Genomic DNA, 21,343 nt, shown 5'->3' with positions numbered 1-21,343 from the left:
TCGCAGTACAGATACGCCGTTTATGTTAGGCTTTTCCCGGCGTAAAGTTACCCCTGTTATATGAGGCGTAGATGAGGCGTACCAATGTTAAGTATGGACGCCGGAACAGCGTAAAATTTTTCACATTTTACGTTGTTTGCGCAAGTTGTTCGCGAATAGGGCTGTGCGTCATTTACGTTCACGAAAGCATTGGCTTCTTGCGGGTTAATTTGGAGCATGCGCACTGAGATACTTTCACGGACGGCGAATGCGCCGTTTGTAAAAAGCGTCATTTACGTGGGGTCACATAAAATTTACATAACACACGCCCACATCTTCCACATTTGAATTAGGCGGGCTTACGCCGGCCTATTTACACTACGCCGCCGCAACTTTGGTTTGAGAATACGGCACTTGCCTGTCAAAGTTGCGGAGGCGTAACGTGAATAGGATACGTTACGCCCGCACAAAGATGCGTGCTTCTACGTGAATCCGGGCCATAGACTTTTCAATATTTGGCCATTGCAGAACTGCTCAAGTTCAGTTAAATTTGATGGCGATTGTTTGTAGAATGCAGTCTTCAAGTCATTCCACAGATTTTCAATGGGGATTAAGTCTGGCTTCTGACTAGGCCATGCAAAGACATTCGCCTTTTGCTCCTTCAGCCACCATGCGGTCATTTTTTGCTGTGTGCTTTGGGTCATGGTCTTGTAGAACGGTAAACCTTCCAGTCGACAACTTTCTAGTAGAGGGCAGCAGATTTTCCTAAAGAATTTGATGGTATTTTGCCCCATTTTTCCTTCTATCCACCTAAAAATTACTTGTAAACTCATTCCGGTGTAGCTAATTACCTTCTCAATGGCACACAAAGCCATTTGACTTTCAACTGTGATCAGCTGTGGTCATTTTGATTAGCTCAGCTTGAAAATAGCTTTTCTGGAGCATTTCAGTCCCTGGTAGTGCAACTAAAGCAAATAGTCAACCATGGGTGGCAAGGCACTGTCTTTGGGATCTCTGGGGTAAAGTTGTGGACAGGCACAAGTAAGGAGATGGATACAAAACGGCTCTAGGCTTCTAGTCTTTATCAAAAAGCACCTAAAAGCACAGTGAATTCTAAGTTGAAGGTATTTGGTACAACGCAAAACCTCCCTGGGTCAGGACGTCGCTCAAAACTGGATGAAAGAGCCAGGAGGAAAGTGATCAGAGAGGCTACAAAGAGGTCTATATCAACTCTGAAGCAGTTGCAGCCGAAATGTATGTGAGTGATCATTGTGTCCATCTGACAATAATATCACACATATGGCTTGTATGGGAGGGTTGCAAGAAAAAAGCCACTCAAGAAAGGCCACATGCAGTCAAACTAAGCTTTGCCCAAACGCACCTTGAAGATTCTGAGGCCACATGGAAAAAGGTGTTATGGTCAGATGAGACTAAAATAGTCTATTTGGCCTCAACACCAAACGATATGTCTGGTGGAAATCCAATACAGCACACCATCCAGAGAAACACCCCCATAACAAGATATTACCACCTCCATAGGTGGTATTATCCTGTTATGGGGGTGTTTCTCTGTAGCAGGGACTTGTCGGGATAGAAGGAAAAATGGATTGAGCAAAATACCATCAAATTCCTTAGGAAAATCTGCTGCCCTCTACCAGAAAGTTGTCGACTGGAAGGTTTACCATTTAACATGACAATGACCCAAAGCACACAGCAAAAGTTACCACACAGTGGTTGAAGGAGCAAAAGGTGAATGTCCTTGCATGGCCTAGTCAGAGCCCAGACTTAAACTCTATTGAAAATCTGTGGAATGACTTAAAGACTGCAGTCCACAAACAATCATTATCAAATTTAACTGAACTTGAGCAGTTCTGAAAAGAAGAGGGGGCAAATATTGCAAAGTTTAGATGTGCAAATTTAGAAGAGATAATCCCAACAGACTAAAGGCTGTAATTAAAGCAAAAGGGGATTCCACAAAATACTGACAAAAGGGGGTAATCCTTTTTCCAACTCTGTGACTCTGTTTTTGAATATTATTTTTTTTTTTTACATGTTGTGTTATATCTTTCACTTGGATGTTATACGTTGCACTGTAAATGTAAACACAACTGGATAAAACTGTGTATGTCTTCATTTCAGGCTGCAAAGCAACAAAATGTGATTATTTTAAAGGCGGTGGCTTAGACCAATGTAAGCAGGCAATATCTCATACCTGAAAAGTCACTGTAGTAGTCAATGCAACAACAGTGATTATTAACATCTTCTGGGTCCTCTGTAGCTTCCCTTCTGCATAGTGACCACATGGGGTTGCTTCCCATAGCTCATTCACATACAAGTCATTCTTTCACGGGACGCCAATACAGGGTGGCAAAAGATACATGGCAGCAGTGCCATGAGAGCAAACCTCTATGGTCAGTATGCAGAAGGAAGTCCCTCAGCACAGGGCCTGTAAGATTGCACCAGTCGCTGTAAGGTTGGATTTTAATGTAAACCTCCAGCTTTGGCAGTTCTAGGGCCATAATTCATGGTAAACTTTAAACTAAAAAGGCTTTTAAAGTGATGACTACTGAAAATTTTCAGTACCATCGTTTTTCATGATATCCCAGGTGCATACAATTTTAAGACTTGACATGTCTAGTATCTTTTTACTAAACACGAATGCTTGCTTGCACTAAAAATTATTTTAGTCTGAATATAGTAAAACCTTGGTTTGCGAGCATAATTCGTTCCAGAAACATGCTTGTAATCCAAAGCACTTGTATATCAAAGCATTTTTTTTACAGGGTATAAAAGAGAAGAGAGGCGCCTCTAAGTGTAGCAATAAGTTGCTAAATGTTGTACCTTCATTAAATGTAACCATATTACTACACTTAGAGGCTCCTCTCTTCTCTTTTATACTCAGTTGTGACATGACGCTACTCTTATATCAAGACATCGCTTGTATACCAAGGAAAAATGTATTAAAACATTTTGCTTGTCTTGCAAAACGTTCTCAAACCAAGTTACTCTCAAACCAAGGTTTTACTTGTATATGCATTTCATAAACAGTTGCGCAAATATTGCAAGAGATCCCCCACCCCACAGCCGACGTACACAAAACATTGACCTAATGCTGCATTGACAGTATTGACCCAATACACACCATAGTAAGATTAGCTCAATGTCATTGATCTAATATGGCCATGCAACTATATTAGGCCAATGATTCTACGAGAATCCCTGCCGCTTTGTTTACCTGCAGCTTTGGGTGAGGAATCCCCGCCCCCCCCCCCCCCGCCCTCAGCTCGTCATCCCTACTGGTGACCATTGTCAGAAAGTAACCGGAAATCCACAATTTGTCCTCAGAGCAAGAGGTAAGGGTAAATCTTTTAATGCGTATGCTTGTTCCCTAGGAAAATCAGGATTTTCTTGCTAGTTTGGGTAAGAGTGGGTATGTTTTGGTACTTTGCTCTCGCAGAGAAATAAAAGCTTAAACGCCTGTAAAACAGTATTTGAGCTACAGTGTGCACAAGCCCTCAGATGAAACCGGATGTCTGTTTGTGTCCACACGAATGGGAAATTCTCTCCAAATATTGCATATTTGGTTGTGAAATGCTCAAACCGAACTGCAATGTTTGCAGGAACATTAAGCAGGCTGTCCCATAAGGGACGAGTCCTGCCTCATTTTTTGGGGAAGACCCCTACAATGTAATGTCACCCTCTTAGAATCAAGTTCAAAATGGCAGACTGCATTCCAACTAGGGTTGTCCCGATACCGATACCATTATCGGTATCAGGACCGATACTGAGCATTTGCGGGAGTACTTGTACTCCCACAAATGCCCCCGATGCCAGATCCGATACTACCCCCCTGCCGCCACCGCCGCATACCGCAATGCCCCCGCCGCCTAGTTAATCAGCGTGCGGGGAACATTACAGCTTTCATTTGAATAGCTGTCTGTTCCCCGCCGCGCCGCGTATAGACACTCCCCCTTGCTCGGGATTGGACGGGTGATCTGCACTTTGATAGACAGATCACCCGTCCAATCCCGAGCAAGGGGGAGTGTCTATACGCGGCGCGGCGGGGAACAGACAGCTATTCAAATGAAAGCTGTAATGTTCCCCGCACGCTGATTAACTAGGCGGCGGCATCTAGGTATGGGGAGACATGGCTCCATATGTGGGGGGACATGGCTGCATATGTGGGGGGACATGGCTGCATATGTGGGGGGACATGGCTGCATATGTGGGGGGACATGGCTGCATATGTGGGGGGACATGGCTGCATATGTGGGGGGACATGGCTGCATATGTGGGGGGACATGGCTGCATCTGTGGGGGGACATGGCTGCATCTGTGGGGGGACATGGCTGCATCTGTGGGGGGACATGGCTGCATCTGTGGGGGACATGGCTGCATCTGTGGGGGACATGGCTGCATCTGTGGGGGACATGGCTGCATTTGGGGACACATTTAAAAAAAAGTATCGGTATTGGCGAGTACTTGAAAAAAAGTATCGGTACTTGTACTCGGTCCTAGAAAAGTGGTATCGGGACAACCCTAATTCCAACACATGAGAGTGAACAAAAAAAGGAGGTGCTTATACAAAACCTTTACCAATGCTGGCAAGGATGCCTCTTCTACCTGTTGTAGCTGCACTACCCATGGTATTCAAGCATGAAGCAGCAGTGGAACCACCACCAGCAGGGTCATTTATTTAACAGAGGCAGTGTAAACTTCAGGCAGCTGTGGGCCAGCCTGGTGCCGGGTAACACTCTAAGGTAAGGATTATCTATGAAGGTAAAAGAGTTGTTGGATCCGGACGCCTGTATAGCCAGCTGATATTGGATACCAACAACCCTAGACATGCAGAAAGACCTCCAGAGGACTGAGGCTACAATTTTTGGTTACCAAGGCGTCCAACTGTGAAGCCCAATTTCTGGTTTTAGCTTGCTATCTTTATTACAACTACTAAGAAATCAATTTTTTTTGCCCATTGACATATGTTGCAATAAGGAGTTTAGGGCAGCAAACTATATACAGCAAAGTGCTGCCACTGTGTCAATGTTGAAAGTAGGGCTGGGGAAAAAAATCGATTTGAATCTTGAATTGAGTTGCGAGGTCAAATTGATTCAGATTTTGACCAAATCAACTTTTTTTCCCCATAGGACCGCCGCTCCGTGGACTAGGCCGAAGCCGCGGCCTCGCTTAAAAAATCCTGCCCGCAGCTCGCTGCGATCCTGGAAAGGGAAAGGATGCGAGGCCGGACACCGCGGACTAGGCCAAAGCTGTGGCCTTGTAGCCTTTTCCCAGGATAGCGGCGAGCTGCGGGCAGAATTTTTTATGCGAGGCCGCGGAGTAGACCTAGTCCGCCGCTTTTTCCCAGGATCATGGTGAAAGGCGGGCAGGAGCTGCGGGCAGGCGTTTTTATTCAAGGCCGCGACTTCGGCCTACTCTGCGGCCTTTTCCCAGGATCGCGGCGGACTAGGCCGAAGCCGCGGCCTCGCCTAAAAACTCCTGCCGGCAGCTCCTTAGGACCAGCTCGGTGTCCATCAGAAAAAAAAAAAAACTTGATTAGAGTCGTAAATCTGTTTTTTTTTGTGGCCAAAATAGCCTAGCTCTAGTTGAAAGTCCCAGAAATGACCCTGAGTGATTTTTGAACAGCGTGCATTAAGGGACCCCCACAAAGCTACAAATTGAAGGATTTGTGTATTTTAAATATTTCCCTCAAAACTGCAGAAAAATATCCCCACCTCACTGCTGTACACATTTTACCCCCCCCCCCCTTTGCTTTTTAAATAGCAACATGTTTCATAGATATACTGTGTGGTGGGTTTCCCATGCCATTTTGTTGCCTTTAGCTGTTGTAGTTGCCCTCCAGAGGCCTATAAAAAAAATACTAGAACTTTTTTTTTTTCCATTAACTTTAATAGCGTTCTGATTCGATACCTTCTGAATCCCTAACGTTTTGACTTGTTTGGCCGTATTGCCCACAAATAGAACAAAGGCATGTTAGATATGTAACCTAAGCAGGGACCTTACATAGTTACATAGTAACCTCCTAATCCTCTTGTATTTTATTGTATTGTAACTATACTGTCTCCCTTTAGATTGTAAAGCATTGCGCAAACTGTTGGCGCTATATAAATACTGTATAGTAATAATAATTCAAGCAAATCTAGTCCTCACAATCACTTGTATTGCAGAGAAAGAGGGCGCATGTCATGTTTACCCCCACCCCCCTGCCAATCCAAAGATACCATGCAGCCGGAGGGGGATCTTACACGTCATTGCAAATATAACTTAGCTTGTAGAGTCTGACAGGTGGTATTGCCTATCAAACTTGGCTATTAAAGTCAAATGTTTGGCTTGTGGGTGTGGCGCAGTATTTCAATACAATATCAAGCTCTGGCAAAAAAACAAACAGGCATTTAGGAGGCAGGCAGATTGCCTACTGAACGCCCGGAAGCAACAGCTCTACCGCCTCTCTAAAAGGCTTCCCGTAATAGATTGTTTTGTAAGTGGGGCGGTACAGACTGCTGCCCATCTAAATAAGGCCTTATGCCGCGTACACACCATCGGACATTCCGACAACAAAACCGTAGATTTATTCCAACGGATATTGACTCAAACTTGTGTTGCATACACACGGTCACACAAATGTTGTCTGAAATAGCGAACGTCAAGAACGCGGTGACGTACAACACTACGTCGAGCCGAGAAAAATTAAGTTCAATGATTCCGAGCATGCGTCAAATTGATTCCGAACATGCGTAGGATTTTTGTGCGTTGAATTGTGTACACACGATCGGAATTTCCGACAAGAACTTTTGTTGTCGGAAAATTTGAGAGCCAGCTCTCAAACATTTGTTGTCGGAATGTCCGACAGCAAATGTCCGATGGAGCCTACACACGGTCGAATTTTCCGACAACAAGCTCACATGGAACATTTGTTGTCGGATCGAGTGCACTTCACGGAATGGTCAAACTCCAGGGCTTGTTGACTGCATAGTCACACAGGGCCAGATCCACAAAAACGGGTGTATATTTAGGCGGGCGTAGCGCATCTCATATGCGCTACGCCGCCGTAAATCAGAGTGGCTCCTAGGGTATCCTCAAAGAACTTGCTCCCATATGCGGGCCGGCGTAACGCAAATCTGCCGGCGTAAGCCCACGTAATTCAAAGTAGGCTTGGAGTGGGCGTGTTGTATGGTAATCTGGTATGACCCCACGTAATTGACGCTTTTTAGGAACGGCGCATGCGCCATCCGTGGACGTATCCCAGTGCGCATGCGCGAAATCACGTCGCAAATAGTCAATGCTTTCGACGTGAACGTAACTTACGCAAAGCCCTATTCGCGAACGATTTACGCAAACGACGTAAAATTCGACACTGTCCAGACGTCCATACCTAACATTGCGTACACCTCATAGAGGCAGGGGTAACGTTACGCCGAAAAAAGCCTTACGTAAACGACGTAAAAAAATGCGCCGGGCGGACGTACGTTTGAGAATCGGCGTATCTAGCTAATTTGCATACTCTACGCGGAAATCAACGGAAGCGCCACCTAACGGCCAGCCTAAATATGCACCCAAGATCCGATGGCGTACTAAGACGTACGTCAGTCGGATCGAGCCCACATTCAGGCGTATCTTGTTTTGTGGATACCAAACAAAGATACGACGGAGCATTCTCAATCCAGTGCTGTCCTGTCTGCAGAAGCTCTTCTCCCCTCTCTCACAGCAATTGGCTCCTGCTGTGGTCAGTCAAATTCTGTGAAAAGAGAGCAGGGGATAGGGCCTAGATGCGCTGCGTCGTGTCTATAGACGCACACAGCCCGGGTCAGGTGCGAGCCCACACTTCTGCTACCATAGCAAGTGCTTGCTATGGGGCAAGTACAGAAGAGGAGGAGTGGAGAGCTTCGGCGGGGGACCCCAGCGGAGGAGGTTCAGGGCCGCTCTGTGCAATACAATTGTACAGAGCAGGCAAGTATCACATGTTTATTATGTTATTTAAAAAAAAAAAAAAAAGCTTTACAATAACTTCAAACTATGGCATGAAGGTCATAAGTGCAATGTCAATTCAAACAAGTATTAATTCCTGAACAAATTTTTACTGGGCTTAAAATTGGTACTATAAATAAGATTATTTATTATTTGCTTGCAAAAACATTTTTTTTTTTTAATGAGCTAAAACATGCTAATAGCCATTGTTTCAGCTCCCATGCAACAACAAGTGAGCAAAATGGCAAGTAATGAGTGAGAGGGCCTGACCACTCACCCAGGCTGGCTGTCTACGCTGGGGCTGCATGCCTCCGGAATCCCGAGTATCTCACTCTCGAGAGGCTTTTTTTGCCTTCTTTGCTTCTTTTTACTCTTCTTTCCTTGACTGTTGCCTGAAACTAAGAAATAAAGTGGCAAGTGAAGACAAATCCTGCTGTGGAGGGGTAATAAATCACAAGACAGAACCAACATGGAAGTCACGAACAAGCATTTGGTATGTTACATCAATAGGCTTCTAAAGATGGCCATATAGATTTATATTGACCAATCCATTAAATGTATGATAAATATAATGTGGGCTTTATAACATAGTCATGTAAAAAAAAAAAAAATTGCATAGCGACAATAAAGATGTGACCGATAACTTACGATTGTATCTTCCAACTATCGATTGAAATCCAAATGGTAGAGGCTATAAAATGGACAGTCGCACTCCAAAAAACCTTGAAGGTTGTCTTTATTGAAAAACAAATGGAAAATGCACTACAAAGCACAGCAAAAATAGGGATGGCAGCCTACGCATTTCACACTATCGGTTAGTGCTTAACCAGTCAACGCCCGCCGCATGTACATATACGTCCACAGAATGGCACGTACAGGCATATGGGCGTACATGTACGTCCCCGCCTTTCCGCGGGTCGGGGGTCCGATCGGGACCCCCCCCGGTACATGCGGCGGTCGATAACCTGCGGGCTTCGTTTCTAGCCACCCCCTCGCGGTCGCTCCCCGGAGCTGAAGAACGGGGAGAGCCGTATGTAAACACGGCTTCCCCGTGCTTCACTGTGGCGGCTGCATCGATCGAGTGATCCCTTTTATAGGGAGACTCAATCGATGACGTCAGACCTACAGCCACACCCCCTATCAGTTGTAAACACACACTAGGTGAACCCTAACTCCTTCAGCGCCCCCTGTGGTTAACTCCCAAACTGCAACTGTCATTTTCACAATAAACAATGCAATTTAAATGCATTTTTTGCTGTGAAAATGACAATGGTCCCAAAAATGTGTCAAAATTGTCCGAAGTGTCCGCCATAATGTTGCAGTCACGAAAAAAAAACGCTGATCGCCGCCATTAGTAGTAAAAAAAAAAAAATAATAATAAAAACTATCCCCTATTTTGTAAACGCTATAAATTTTGCGCAAACCAATCGATAAACGCTTATTGCGATTTTTTTACCAAAAATAATTAGAAGAATACGTATCGGCCTAAACTGAGGCAAAAAAAATGTTTATATATATTTTTGGGGGATATTTATTATAGCAAAAAGTAAAAAATATTGCAATTTTTTCAAAATGATCGCTCTACTTTTGTTTATAGCGCAAAAAATAAAAACCGCAGAGGTGATAAAATACCACCAAAAGAAAGCTCTATTTGTGGGAAAAAAAGGACGCCAATTTTGTTTGGGAGCCACGTCGCAGGACCGCGCAATTGTCTGTTAAAGCGACGCAGTGCCGAATCGCAAAACCTGGCCTGGGCATTTAGCTGCCTAAAAGTCCGGGGCTTAAGTGGTTAATCATGGCTAGATTGAAATCCCATTTCTGCGTGTTATATCAATCGAATAGTTTGTCAACTATCGATCACTTGAAAAAGCAAAGTGATCATTAAGGAACTTGGGCCCTGGAAATAAAAAAAAAATTAAAAGTCAGCAGCTAGAAATAATGTAGCTGCTGACTTTTAATAAACATGCACTCACCAGACCAGGGATCCAGCGTTGTTGTTCTCACCCGGGCCGGTTCTTCACCAGTCTTTGGGTTCCTGGAGGATCAAATCCTAGAACCAAAGTTGAAGATCTCATCCAACATACTAGAAAACACCTTTTATCGCTGTCAAGGAATCACTTGAGCCAAAGTGTGCCAGCTTATAAAATAAAGGAAAATACGATCTCCCTTCATATAAACATTTCCAGCTCAAAATACAAGTGATTAAAAAAAGTCATCATCTCTTTATAGCACTGAGTGACCTACTAAACAATAAAATAAAAAATAAATAAAACACAGCCAGCTATACTAAGGCAATATTCAAAATCATAAAATACTTTAAATATATAAAAACAATAATATCGCATAAACCAAACTTTACCCATACATCTATGGCTCACATAAATATTTGCCTGCATAGTTACTGCAACAAATGGTCAGCGCTAAAAATAGACACACATACCAAATAAAAACAAAATATATATATATATTACATGTGCTGTATACGTTAATTACTCACTGTTTAACTAATCCTATATTACATAGAGGGTCACCCACTGCATTACATGGATGATTTCCCAGACTATAGTAGTGTATAGAAGAGCAGAATTAACTCATCAGCTCCCAAAGCTGCAAAGGGACAAGTAAACAGGAATATTCTGCAACCCCCCCCCCCCCCCCCCTACAATATATAATAAACCCCCCCCAGCTACTAGAAGGAAATCAGCTACATGTCCCCCCTATGGCAGGTCTTGAAGTGCTCACCTTTCTTGGAGCTCATGATAGAGTTGGGAAGGCAGAGGGGAGCAGAGGAGACATAATGAGACAGGAGAGACTTGGGGGGTGGGGGAGACAGGCTAAGATGGGGGAAGAGACAGCTGCAGAAGGAGGAGATCTCACCAAGACAGACAGAGACACACACACAGGAAGGGATGAGAAGCAAAGATCAGCAAAGGAGATGACAGCTGATAGAGAGAGAGAGACAAGCAGAAGCAGGGAGGAGTGACTGGGTTCTATGTCAGGAGACAGCGTCACAGCTTAGGGAGGAGACATAAAGGACATGGCAGAGCCCTGCCAGAGACTGGACTGCACAAACACACACACACATAGCAATGAGGGCAGAGCTTGATCAATATAGCACTATTTATAGATTTGAGTAATACAGCATTATTTCTATACTTGATCAATACAGCGTTATTTTTATGCTTGATCAGTACAGCATTATTTATAGATTTCTTCAATACAACATTATTTATATACTTGATCAATATAGCATTTTAATATTTGTATATAATTTCTATACTTGAGTAATACAGCACTATTTCTATACTTGATCAATACAGCGTTATTTTTATGCTTTATCAGTACAGCATTATTTTAGTACTTGAGCTATATAGTATTATTTCTATACTTCAGGAATACAGAATTATTTCTATGCCTGGTCAATACTGCATTATTGCTATATTTAATCAATAGAGCATTATATCTATGCTTGATCAATACAGTGTTATTTCTATACTTGGTCAATACAGCATTATTTATATATTTGATCAATACAGCATTATTTTATACTTGATCAATACAGCATTATTTTATACTTGATCAATACAGCATTATTTCTATACTTGAACATTACAGCATTATTTCTATATTTGTTCAATACAGCATTATTTATATACATAGTTAACACAGTATTATTTTTATACTTGATCAATATAGCATTTTAATATTTGCATATAATTTCTATACTTGAGTAATACAGCACTATTTCTATACTTGATCAGTACAGCGTTATTTTTATGCTTGATCAGTACAGCATTATTTTAGTACTTGAGCTATATAGTATTATTTCTATACTTCAGGAATACAGAATTATTTATATGCCTGGTCAATACTGCATTATTTCTATATTTAATCAATAGAGCATTATATCTATGCTTGATCAATACAGCGTTATTTCTATACTTGATCAATACTGCATTATTTTCTTATACTTGATCAATACAGCATTATTTTATACTTGATCAAAACAGCATTATTTTATACTTGAACATTACAGTATTATTTCTATATTTGATCAATACAGCATTATTTCTATACTTGATCAATGCAGCGTTAACTTTATTACTTCAGCATTATTTTTATACTTGACCAATACAGTATTAGTTCTATACTTAACGCTGTATTACTCAAGTATATAGATAATTATTTCTATACTTGATCAATCGAGTTTTATTTCTATACTTGATCAGTACTGCATTATTTTCTTATACTTAATCAATACAGCATTATTTATATACATGATTAATACAGTATTATGTTTATACCTGATCAATACAGTATTATTTATATATTTGATTATATCATTATGTCTATACTTGACCAATACAGTATTATTTTTATACTGGACCAATACAGCATTATTTCTAAATGTGTTCAATACAGCATTATTTATATACATAGTTAATACAGTATTGTTTTTATACTTGATCAATACAGCATTATTTATATACAGTAAAACCTTGGATTGCGAGCATAATTCGTTCCATAAACATGCTTGTAATCCAAAGCACTTGTATATCAAAGCATTTTTTTTTACAGAGTATAAAAGGGAAGAGAGGCACCTATAAGTGTAGCAATAAGTTGCTAAATGTTGTACCTTCATTAAATGTAACCATATTGCTACACTTAGGCCTCATTCACACTACGCTACGAAGTCCACCTGCTCCTGTCGGCTCAGCGGGAGATCAGTCCGCAGATCTCCGCTGAGCCGACGGATGACAAGCTCCTCTCTGCTCACTGAGCGGGGAGGGGCTTGTCGGGCACCACTGTGTCCTATGGAGCGATCTGATGAAAACGGACAGCATGTCCGTTTTCATCAGATCTTACCTGATCCGATCCGCATGGACGGATGGGGACGTGGCCCCCATACGTCTGTTTTTATACGATTGTGTGTGGGCTCCAGAGCAATTTTCTCGTCGTTAAAAAGGGCCATTAAAAATTTAGAACATGCTCTTATTTTTCTCATCGTTTTTCACATCGCGTGTAGGCTTTGACGGGAAAAAAACTTGCATGCTCAGAAGCAAGTTATGCGACGGGAGCACTTGGTCTGGTAAAACTAGCGTATGTAATGGAGATAGCACATTCATCACGCTGTAACAGACTGAAAAGCACGAAGACTGAAAAGCGCGAATCGTCTCTCACCAAAATTTTCCTAACACGAAATTAGCAAAAGCATCCCAAAGGGTGGCGCCATCTGAATGGAACTTCCCCCTTTATAGTGCCGTTGTACGTGTTATACGTCACCGCGCTTTGCTCAAGCATTTTTTTTCACAATCGTGTGTATGCAAGGCAGGCTTGACAAGAATCACGTCGAAAAAAACGTTGTTTTTTCTAGGTCAATAAAAACCGCCATGTGTACGCGGCATTATATCAAGACATCGCTTGTATATCAAGGCAAAATTTATTAAAACAATTTGCTCGTCTTGCAAAACGCTCTCAAACCAAGGTTTTACTGTTTTTGATTATGACATCATTATGTCTATACTTGACCAATACAGTATTATTTTTTATACTGGATCAATACAGCATTATTTATATATTTGTTAAATATAGCATTTCAATATTTGCATATAATTTCTATACTTGAGTAATAAAGCACTATTTCTATACTTGATCAATATAGCGTTATTTTAGTACTTGAGCTATATAGTATTATTTCTATACTTCAGAAATACAGAATTATTTCTATGCCTGGTCAATACTGCATTATTTCTATACTTAATCAATAAAGCATTATATCTATGCTTGATCAATACAGCATTATTTTTATATTAGATCAATACAGCATTTTTTTCTAAACTCGAGCAATACAGCATTATTTTTATACTTGAGCAATACGGCATTATTATACTAAAAGGTGCCATGCAGTGCTTCATTTAGTATGTCTAGGAAACAGGAACCACACCAGAACAGAGATTCTTGCATCTCTGCAGGTGCAGGCCCAGAGGTGGTTCATGCCCCACCAGCTGGAGCCAGGAATGGTGGTGTGCAATAATGGCACAAACCTCCTGTCCGCCCTTAGACAGAGAAGGTTGACACATGTGCCATGCCTGGCACATGTCCTCAATTTGGTGGTGCAGCATTTCTTGAATTTGTATCCAGGGTTAGCCCAAATTTTTTTGTTTTTAATGTGAAAGATGTTAGGCCGCGAGAATCGTGATCTATCTTCTAAACCAGGGGTCTTCAAACTACGGCCCTCCAGTTGTTCAGGAACTACAATTCCCATCATGCCTAGTCATGTCTGTGAATGTCAGAGTTTTACATTGCCTCATGGGATGTGTAGTTCTACAACAGCTGGAGGGCCGTAGTTTGAGGATCCCTGTTCTAAACCAAAAAATAGTGATTCTTATTTTAGCCAGAATCGTGCAGCTCTAATGGGTCTGTATTTGTTTTTTGTGTGTATATATATATATATATAATTCGACTAAGTGCAGTAAATTGTTTTCATTTCATAAGTTTAAATACCCTGGCAGAATTTATTATTTATTGCCCATTTTTCAGAGAATACGAAAATCTCTCTCTCTCTCTCTCACACAACTAAACCTTAGGAGAGTCTCCTATGGGGGCAGTGAATATAAGCTAGCACACAAAGTACTCAATTCTTCGCAATGTGAGCGATCTGGTCTGCAAACTTTTTGCCTGCAAGCCATGTTCAATAATGGATCCAGTAGACATTGCTATGGGCACAAACTTGGTTACATAAAAAAAATACCAACTAAAGAGCCTGCTCCACCCCCACTCGCCACCTAGTGGAGAGATCAGAACAATACTCAGATGTCAATAATATAAGGTAATCTCACGGTCCATCAAAACTGAGTATTTGCCTTCAGTAATCCAACTGGTGGTACCCTGGGTCAATACAAAGCAAATGGTCCCACCACATGACGTTCAAGAGGTCACCTGCCATCAGTTGCCAAAGTGGATCCTGGGGAAGACAGGCTCCATAGGTGTAGCCAGGATAGCCATAGTCTCTGGGTCCGATGGTGCATTCGGGACTGAGCAAGGTGCAAATCCCGAGTGCAGTACTTGTTCCTGAGGAGAGGACAGGATAAGTTTGTAGCTGCTATAAACAAGTAAGATAGATTAGGGAAGGACCAACAGACTCAAAGTAGTAGTGTTAATTTTGATTTTGAGAAAATTAAATTGCGCTGACCCCCTAACCATTAGGGTTGCGCATCTTCACTAGTCTCATGATTAGATTCAGTTACGATTATCTGGTCAACAATTCGATTCCGCGATGCATCACAATTACCGACGAGCTCTCACTTCTGCTTGGGCCGCCTAGACAGCCCTTCCTCCCTGCAATCTTCTGAGACACATCACCGGTCCCAGAAGATTGCTCGGCTATGCAAGACAGCGCAGTGAGACCTGCGCACCTGGCTGTGAAGCTGCAAGCTGTCACAGCCGGATGACCACAGTAGTATTGCCAGCGCCGTGGACAGAATGGAGGGTTCGGGTGGCCACGTCGCTGGATTGTGTGCGCCTGGCCATGAAGCCGCAAGCCATCATGGCCGGGTGCCCACAGTAGATATTATGGCAATGAGGAGAGGAGCGGGGTAAGGTACGGGGCTCTGTGCAGCTGCATCGCTGGACTGTGGGACAGGTAAGTGTCGGTTTAATAAAAGTCAGCAGTTATACTTTTTGTAGCTGCTGACTTTGACTAAACTAAAAAACGGTGGAACTCAGCTTTAAGAAGTGCACTAATCTGGTATGTGCATACTCTGTATATTCCGCTCATGTGACTCTGTCCGGCCCGCCTCTCGTTCTCCTCTTTCCTGACGTCAGTGTGAGTTCTCAGCCCCGCCCACCGACTGTACTGTAGCTAGCTATCAGATCAGAAGAGAGGCGGGCGGGCCTGACGTCAGGAGAGACGTGGGAGGTGAGAGGCGAGCCGGAGCGAACAGTTACATGAGCGGAATATACAGAGAATACAGACAGAAATGCTGGTATGAAACACTGTATATTTTAAAAAGCACATGCAGCAGTGGCCACTTAATGGATTATAACGGCATGTATTGCAAAACTGGTATTTTATTAGACACGTTTGGAGTGCTCTCCCGGGAGGGGCGGGGCAAGTCGGGATGACGTCACCCAACATCGATTAATGGGGTCACATGCATCGATGCCGCATCGGTGACCCCCGAATCACGATGCATCGATTATATTCAGCACCCCTACTAACCATGTGGTATGGGTATTGATTTGAGGAATTCAATCACCAAAATTTTTAATACTATAACCAGTATAGTAGCAGCTAGTAATAAACTAATATATGACCAATAACATAAGTAACAATAAAACTGATATATCCAATGTTATAGATGCATCAGTTACCGTATTTGCAAACAATCTCATGCCAGTTAATAGAATTAAAAATATATTGGTGACCAATGAGAAGTGAAAAAAAAAAAATGGAAAAAAAAATGATATGGTCCATAAGTGCTTAAATAATTAAACAACAGATGATGAACACCAGAGCTCTGTGCAGAAAACCATAGGCTGATGAATCAACGTGTCCAAAAATGTGATGAATCCTACACCAATCAGTAGAAATTACTCCTTACCAACTTGCCATGATCCCTTATGACAGAGGATCACTAAAAGCATGTAATCGAAATTCTCACTCAAATGCGCAGCTCAAACTGATCCAATCCTTAAACAGTGAATCTCATCCAATAATGATCATGGGTCATCAGCATATGTACCCAATATGTAAGAGATAATAATAGCTCCACATAGTGCATTAAACGTATAAATATTTATTAAGAAGGTTGGTATTGAACTTAAATGTTGCAGGAAAAAATAGGCCTTAAATCTGGTGTGCCAGCTGGTACGCAAAATCCAGACACCCGTCCTACTGGGGAATCGTATGGAGCTTGAGGCGAAGTCAGTGCGCCGCTCCGCCCTATGTCCGTTTCGTAATAACTTGCTTCGTCCAGGGGCACGGGCGGCGCACTGCGTCACCTCTATTTATACAAACATAAGCAAAACCAAGCCTCGCTCCGGGTCACAACCACCTCACGGACATGCGCAAAAGTAAGCAGAGCCGGCTCCAACATGGCTCCCGGCATGTATATATTAAAAATTAATTTATTGCAGAAAGCATACAAAACAAATTACATTAAAAATTCATTGGCTATTCATAAATATGCCTTAAAGCAAGAACAACACACCACCTACGTATCATAAAACAATATCCTTAAAATTAGGGACCCATAGGTCACTCTCCAATAGTTGACGAAGTGGTGTAAAAATTGAAGAGGCGGTGTGTCATAGTGCAGCTTAGCTTGACATATTGCGCATATTCAAAGGACACTTCTTCAGGTACTTATAGCATGTTGGTTTTATAGTCAAAAAAGAAAAAGTAAGGGGGGCGTGACCGGATGTAATCGAGGCAGCAAGTGTTTCTCTGGAGCTTCGCACAGATCCTAGAATTTATCTGTTTTTCTGAGCTTATTCTGCCCACCGCTGTGTTCATAGGCTGTCGAAAGGTGGACATCCTGGACATGAGAAAGACAGGGCACAATCACCAGCAGACTGCACAGCATACATAGCACCAGACACGCTCTGCATGAGGCCAGGAACAAGGCCCCCGTCTCCGCCATCTTGCCTCTGAAACAGGTTTCTAAGGGTGCTAGAAAGAAGGAGAGGAGGATGGAAAAGGCAGCGGCTGCAACGGAACATGGTCCTGAGGACCACCCGCCGGCTTTCCCGGAACTGGAGGTCGCCTCGGACGCCATTACCAGACCCATACTGAAGGCCATTGATGCAAGCAAGGCGGCGGTGAAAGTATGCATCGACCATCTTGCCACGGAATGCACACTCATCAGGCATGACCTGGATAAAATCTGCGGCAGGCTCACTACTGCAGAGGACAGAATTTCTCAGGTGGAGGATGCATCCCACGCACAAGGCTCGCAACTAAGGGAGCTGCAGGAGATGGTAAGATCCCTCCAACGCAGAGCTGATGACGCAGAAAACAGACCAAGAAGGAATAATGTCCGGGTGGTGGGACTACCGGAAGGGGCTGAAACCACCATGTTTGCGTAACAGTTCTTTAAACAGATCCTGCAATTGGGGGGGGGAGATCTACCCCCCCACCTACGTGGTTGAGCGAGCACAGAGTGCCTACAGGAGTTAGTCCCCCAGGTGCCTATCTGCTGCCCTTTTTGGTCAGATTCCTCAATTATCGCGATTGGGATATGATCCTGAGAATCTAGAAAGCATCAGGAACTGCACTATGAGAACACCCGAGTAATGCCGTTTTCAAATTTCTATGCTGAGTGGCTCGACAGAAATCCCTAACTTTGCATGGGCCAGCAGTCGGCTTGTTCCTGAGCCACAGAGAGCCCTGGAGTTTGGGGGCACCTGTGGTATGTTGCACGTGTGCCTTTTTTCCCCCTGAAAACAGTGGGCTGTGTAATGTTTAATGCTTACCTGCATCACAACACTCCTGTTGCTCATAGCATTTTGTGGTGTGCTGTCACGTCTGATTGGGGTCGCTAGATGGCGCCATGTGCCTATTTGATACTGTCTGATCCCCAGTCATGTTAAGACTGACGGTGCTCCTTGATCCTCATTATTTGGGGCTTCATGTGGAAACACGAGAATTTCACCTTGAATTGGCGAACAGTTTGGTCCACGGTTCAGGACTTTCTACTACTATTTTTGTTCCTTTTTTCCTTTTGGGGGAAGTTTGGGACCAAGCTATATACCGGGTTTTGGGGTTTTTCTTTTTTAGTTTCTGGTATAATGACAGGGGGGGATGTTTTAACTCAGTTCACCACTTACAGGGAAAGACGAGTGCTGATTATGTGTGGCATTGGTCCAGTTTCTCCAAAACTACCCGTAGATTATACAGGGTGCTACACTTAGGCTCCTGGTATTCAGAGTTTAACCTACAGTATAAAATCTAAGTTAGTAAACATTGTGTCACGGAATGTAAGAGGGCTGAATAGTAAGTTTAAAAGAGCCTCAGTATTTCAGTTCCTTAAGCAGTCTAAGCCGCATATCGTCTTCCTTCAAGAGACGCACCTGAATGGTAACGGGGTTCTGGCTATGCGCAGACCCTGGATACAAAAGGCCTTTCATGCTAATTATTCCACGTTTGCTAAGGGATTTAAATTATTATTGGCTTTATTATATATGTACTATACATCAGGTGTTCTTAGACCAGGGAGGACGGTATGTGGCAGTCCTGTTAGAGATCTTTCAACATAAAATGTTGCTGGTGAATGTATACTTGCCTCCTCCTATCAGTGTCCAGCTGTTGTATGATCTATTCGCTGAATTGGCTCCCTTTGCACACCTTCCCCCTATTTTTGATGGTCAATTGCTACGCTATTCTAGATGCGTTGGACTCATTTAATCCTGGGAGGGCGGGATCCACTGACCTCCTCTTCTGGGCCTCGGTGACTGGGCTGACCATCGCTCGTCGGCCATAATTCTGGCTTTTGGCAACCAAGCTTTTTTGCCACTTACCCATGCCATCGATTACCTGGAGGGGGGCATATCTGACCATAACCCCTTGTCCCTTACTCTCGACTTCCCAGCTGGGAGGGGGGATGGGGGCTGGAGGCTTTCTTCAGGTTGGTTTCAGAATGAGCAGGTGTCCTCCCGCATACAGGATTCGATCACCTCTTATTGGATGGTAAATGAGGACTCTGCGGACCCCCCTGTGGTGTGGGATGCTTTCAAGGCGGTGATCCGAGGAGATAGTATCACATAATGCGGATATTTTAAGGTTGCAAGACAAGGAACGGGAATGTGCTGAGGAACATGCCAGCAGTCCATTGGATACCTCCTACTCGTCTGTTGGAGGCAAGGTGTCTTCTATCATTGCACTTCTCAGACCTGGCTCATTCTGAGGCAAAACACAGGGCAAACTATTTTCGGAAGGAGATAAAAATGGGAAGTTGCAGGCGAGACTAGTGGCTGTGGATAATCAGGTAACCAATATTCCGGTCATTAGGGGCAGGGGAGGGGATCTTATTAGTGACCCATCGGCTATCATGTTAGAATTTAGGGACTTCTTCGCTGACCTCTATGCCCCTATCCCAGATTATGACCCAGCAGCGTTGGCTGCCCTCTTGGAATGCCTGGCTATCACAAGGTTATCCGATGAGCATCAGGTAGCTTTGGATAGCAAGATTACGAACAACGAGATAGTGGCAGTCATTTTTGATTTTCCCTCACATAAGGCTTCGGGTCCGGACGGTTTCCCGGCTGACTTTTACAATAGTTATGCTGACGAGATTGCCCCTAGATTAATGTACACCTGGACCAATGTTTACAGCAAACCAGGCTTCCTGCCTCTATGCTGGATGCAAACATGGTCCTATTGTTAAAACCAGGTAAAGATCCACTAGATTGCTCAGGGTACAGGCCAATAGCCTTGCTCAATGTGGATTTGAAAATACTGACCAAGGTCTTAGCTGACAGGCTTGCCGGGGTCATTTCCTCCCTGGTCAAAATTGATCAGACAGGGTTCATGCCCGGCAAGTCTACGGACACTAAATTACGATGCCTCTTAACACACCTCCAACTCCGGACGGCTAATACCAGCACCAGAATTGTTGTGTCAATCGTTATCGAGAAGGCATTCGACTCAATTAATTGGCAGTATATGCTTCGAGTTCTGGAGACAATGGGGTTTGGCCAGGTCTTCAGACAGTGGATATCTCTGTTATACAGAAATCCCAGGGTGGCAATTAGACTGGGTCAAGCTACTTCTCCGTACTTCAAGGTGGGCAGAGGCACTAGGCAGGGGTGTCCCCTATACCCATTTCTCTTTGCACTCATGATGGTACCCGCTAGCGGTGGCACTCAGATCGTCTAGTGAAATCAAAGCCATTAGAGTAGGGAATATTAATGAATGCCTGGTTATTATTCTTGGAGGACCCAGGGTCCTTGCTAAGAGCAGCCCTGAAAATTACAAATGATTTCACCACTTTTTCGGGCCTAAAAGTCAACTGGGGCAAATCCTCTATCCTGCCTTTAGATGAAGGGGCTAGGGAGCAGGCTGACCCCGATCTGCCGCTAAAGTGGGACTCCATCACATACCTGGGAGTAAAAATCACAGCGAATTGTACCGAGTATTTATCAGGCGTGGCAGAAACATCCCCTGTCACTCATAGGGAGGATAAACTTACTAAAGATGAAAATTCTTCCAGCCATATTGTATTTCTTAAGACATGACCCAGTGTGGGTCCCCAAGTCCAGCTGGATGGCATCACTAGCTCTTTCCTTTGGGCCCCTAAACCACCACGCATAGGACTAAAGGTGCTGCAAGAACCCTGGGGTCAAGGGGGGTTGGCCCTACCCGATCGGAGGGAATATTATC

At 43.4% G+C, this 21,343-nt stretch overlaps 1 protein-coding gene across 1 annotated transcript in view; it reads right to left on the bottom strand.

Annotated features, from left to right (window-relative positions):
- Positions 1-10,952, bottom strand: part of SRPK3 (SRSF protein kinase 3) — a 76,865-nt gene extending 65,913 nt beyond the window's left edge. The window contains exons 1-2 of the mRNA XM_040323028.1: positions 10,705-10,952; positions 8,240-8,360 (exon numbers count right to left, since the gene is read on the bottom strand). Coding sequence (XP_040178962.1) covers positions 8,240-8,360; positions 10,705-10,720 — 137 coding nt within the window. The 5' untranslated portion in view covers positions 10,721-10,952. The remainder of the gene's footprint in view (positions 1-8,239; positions 8,361-10,704) is intronic.
- Positions 10,953-21,343: the final 10,391 nt, after the last annotated feature.

Source organism: Rana temporaria, chromosome 9 (assembly GCF_905171775.1).
Source record: "Rana temporaria chromosome 9, aRanTem1.1, whole genome shotgun sequence".
Classification (NCBI taxonomy): domain Eukaryota; kingdom Metazoa; phylum Chordata; class Amphibia; order Anura; family Ranidae; genus Rana; species Rana temporaria.
Note: the sequence above shows the minus strand (reverse complement) of the source record. Positions and strands in the feature narration are given on the sequence as shown.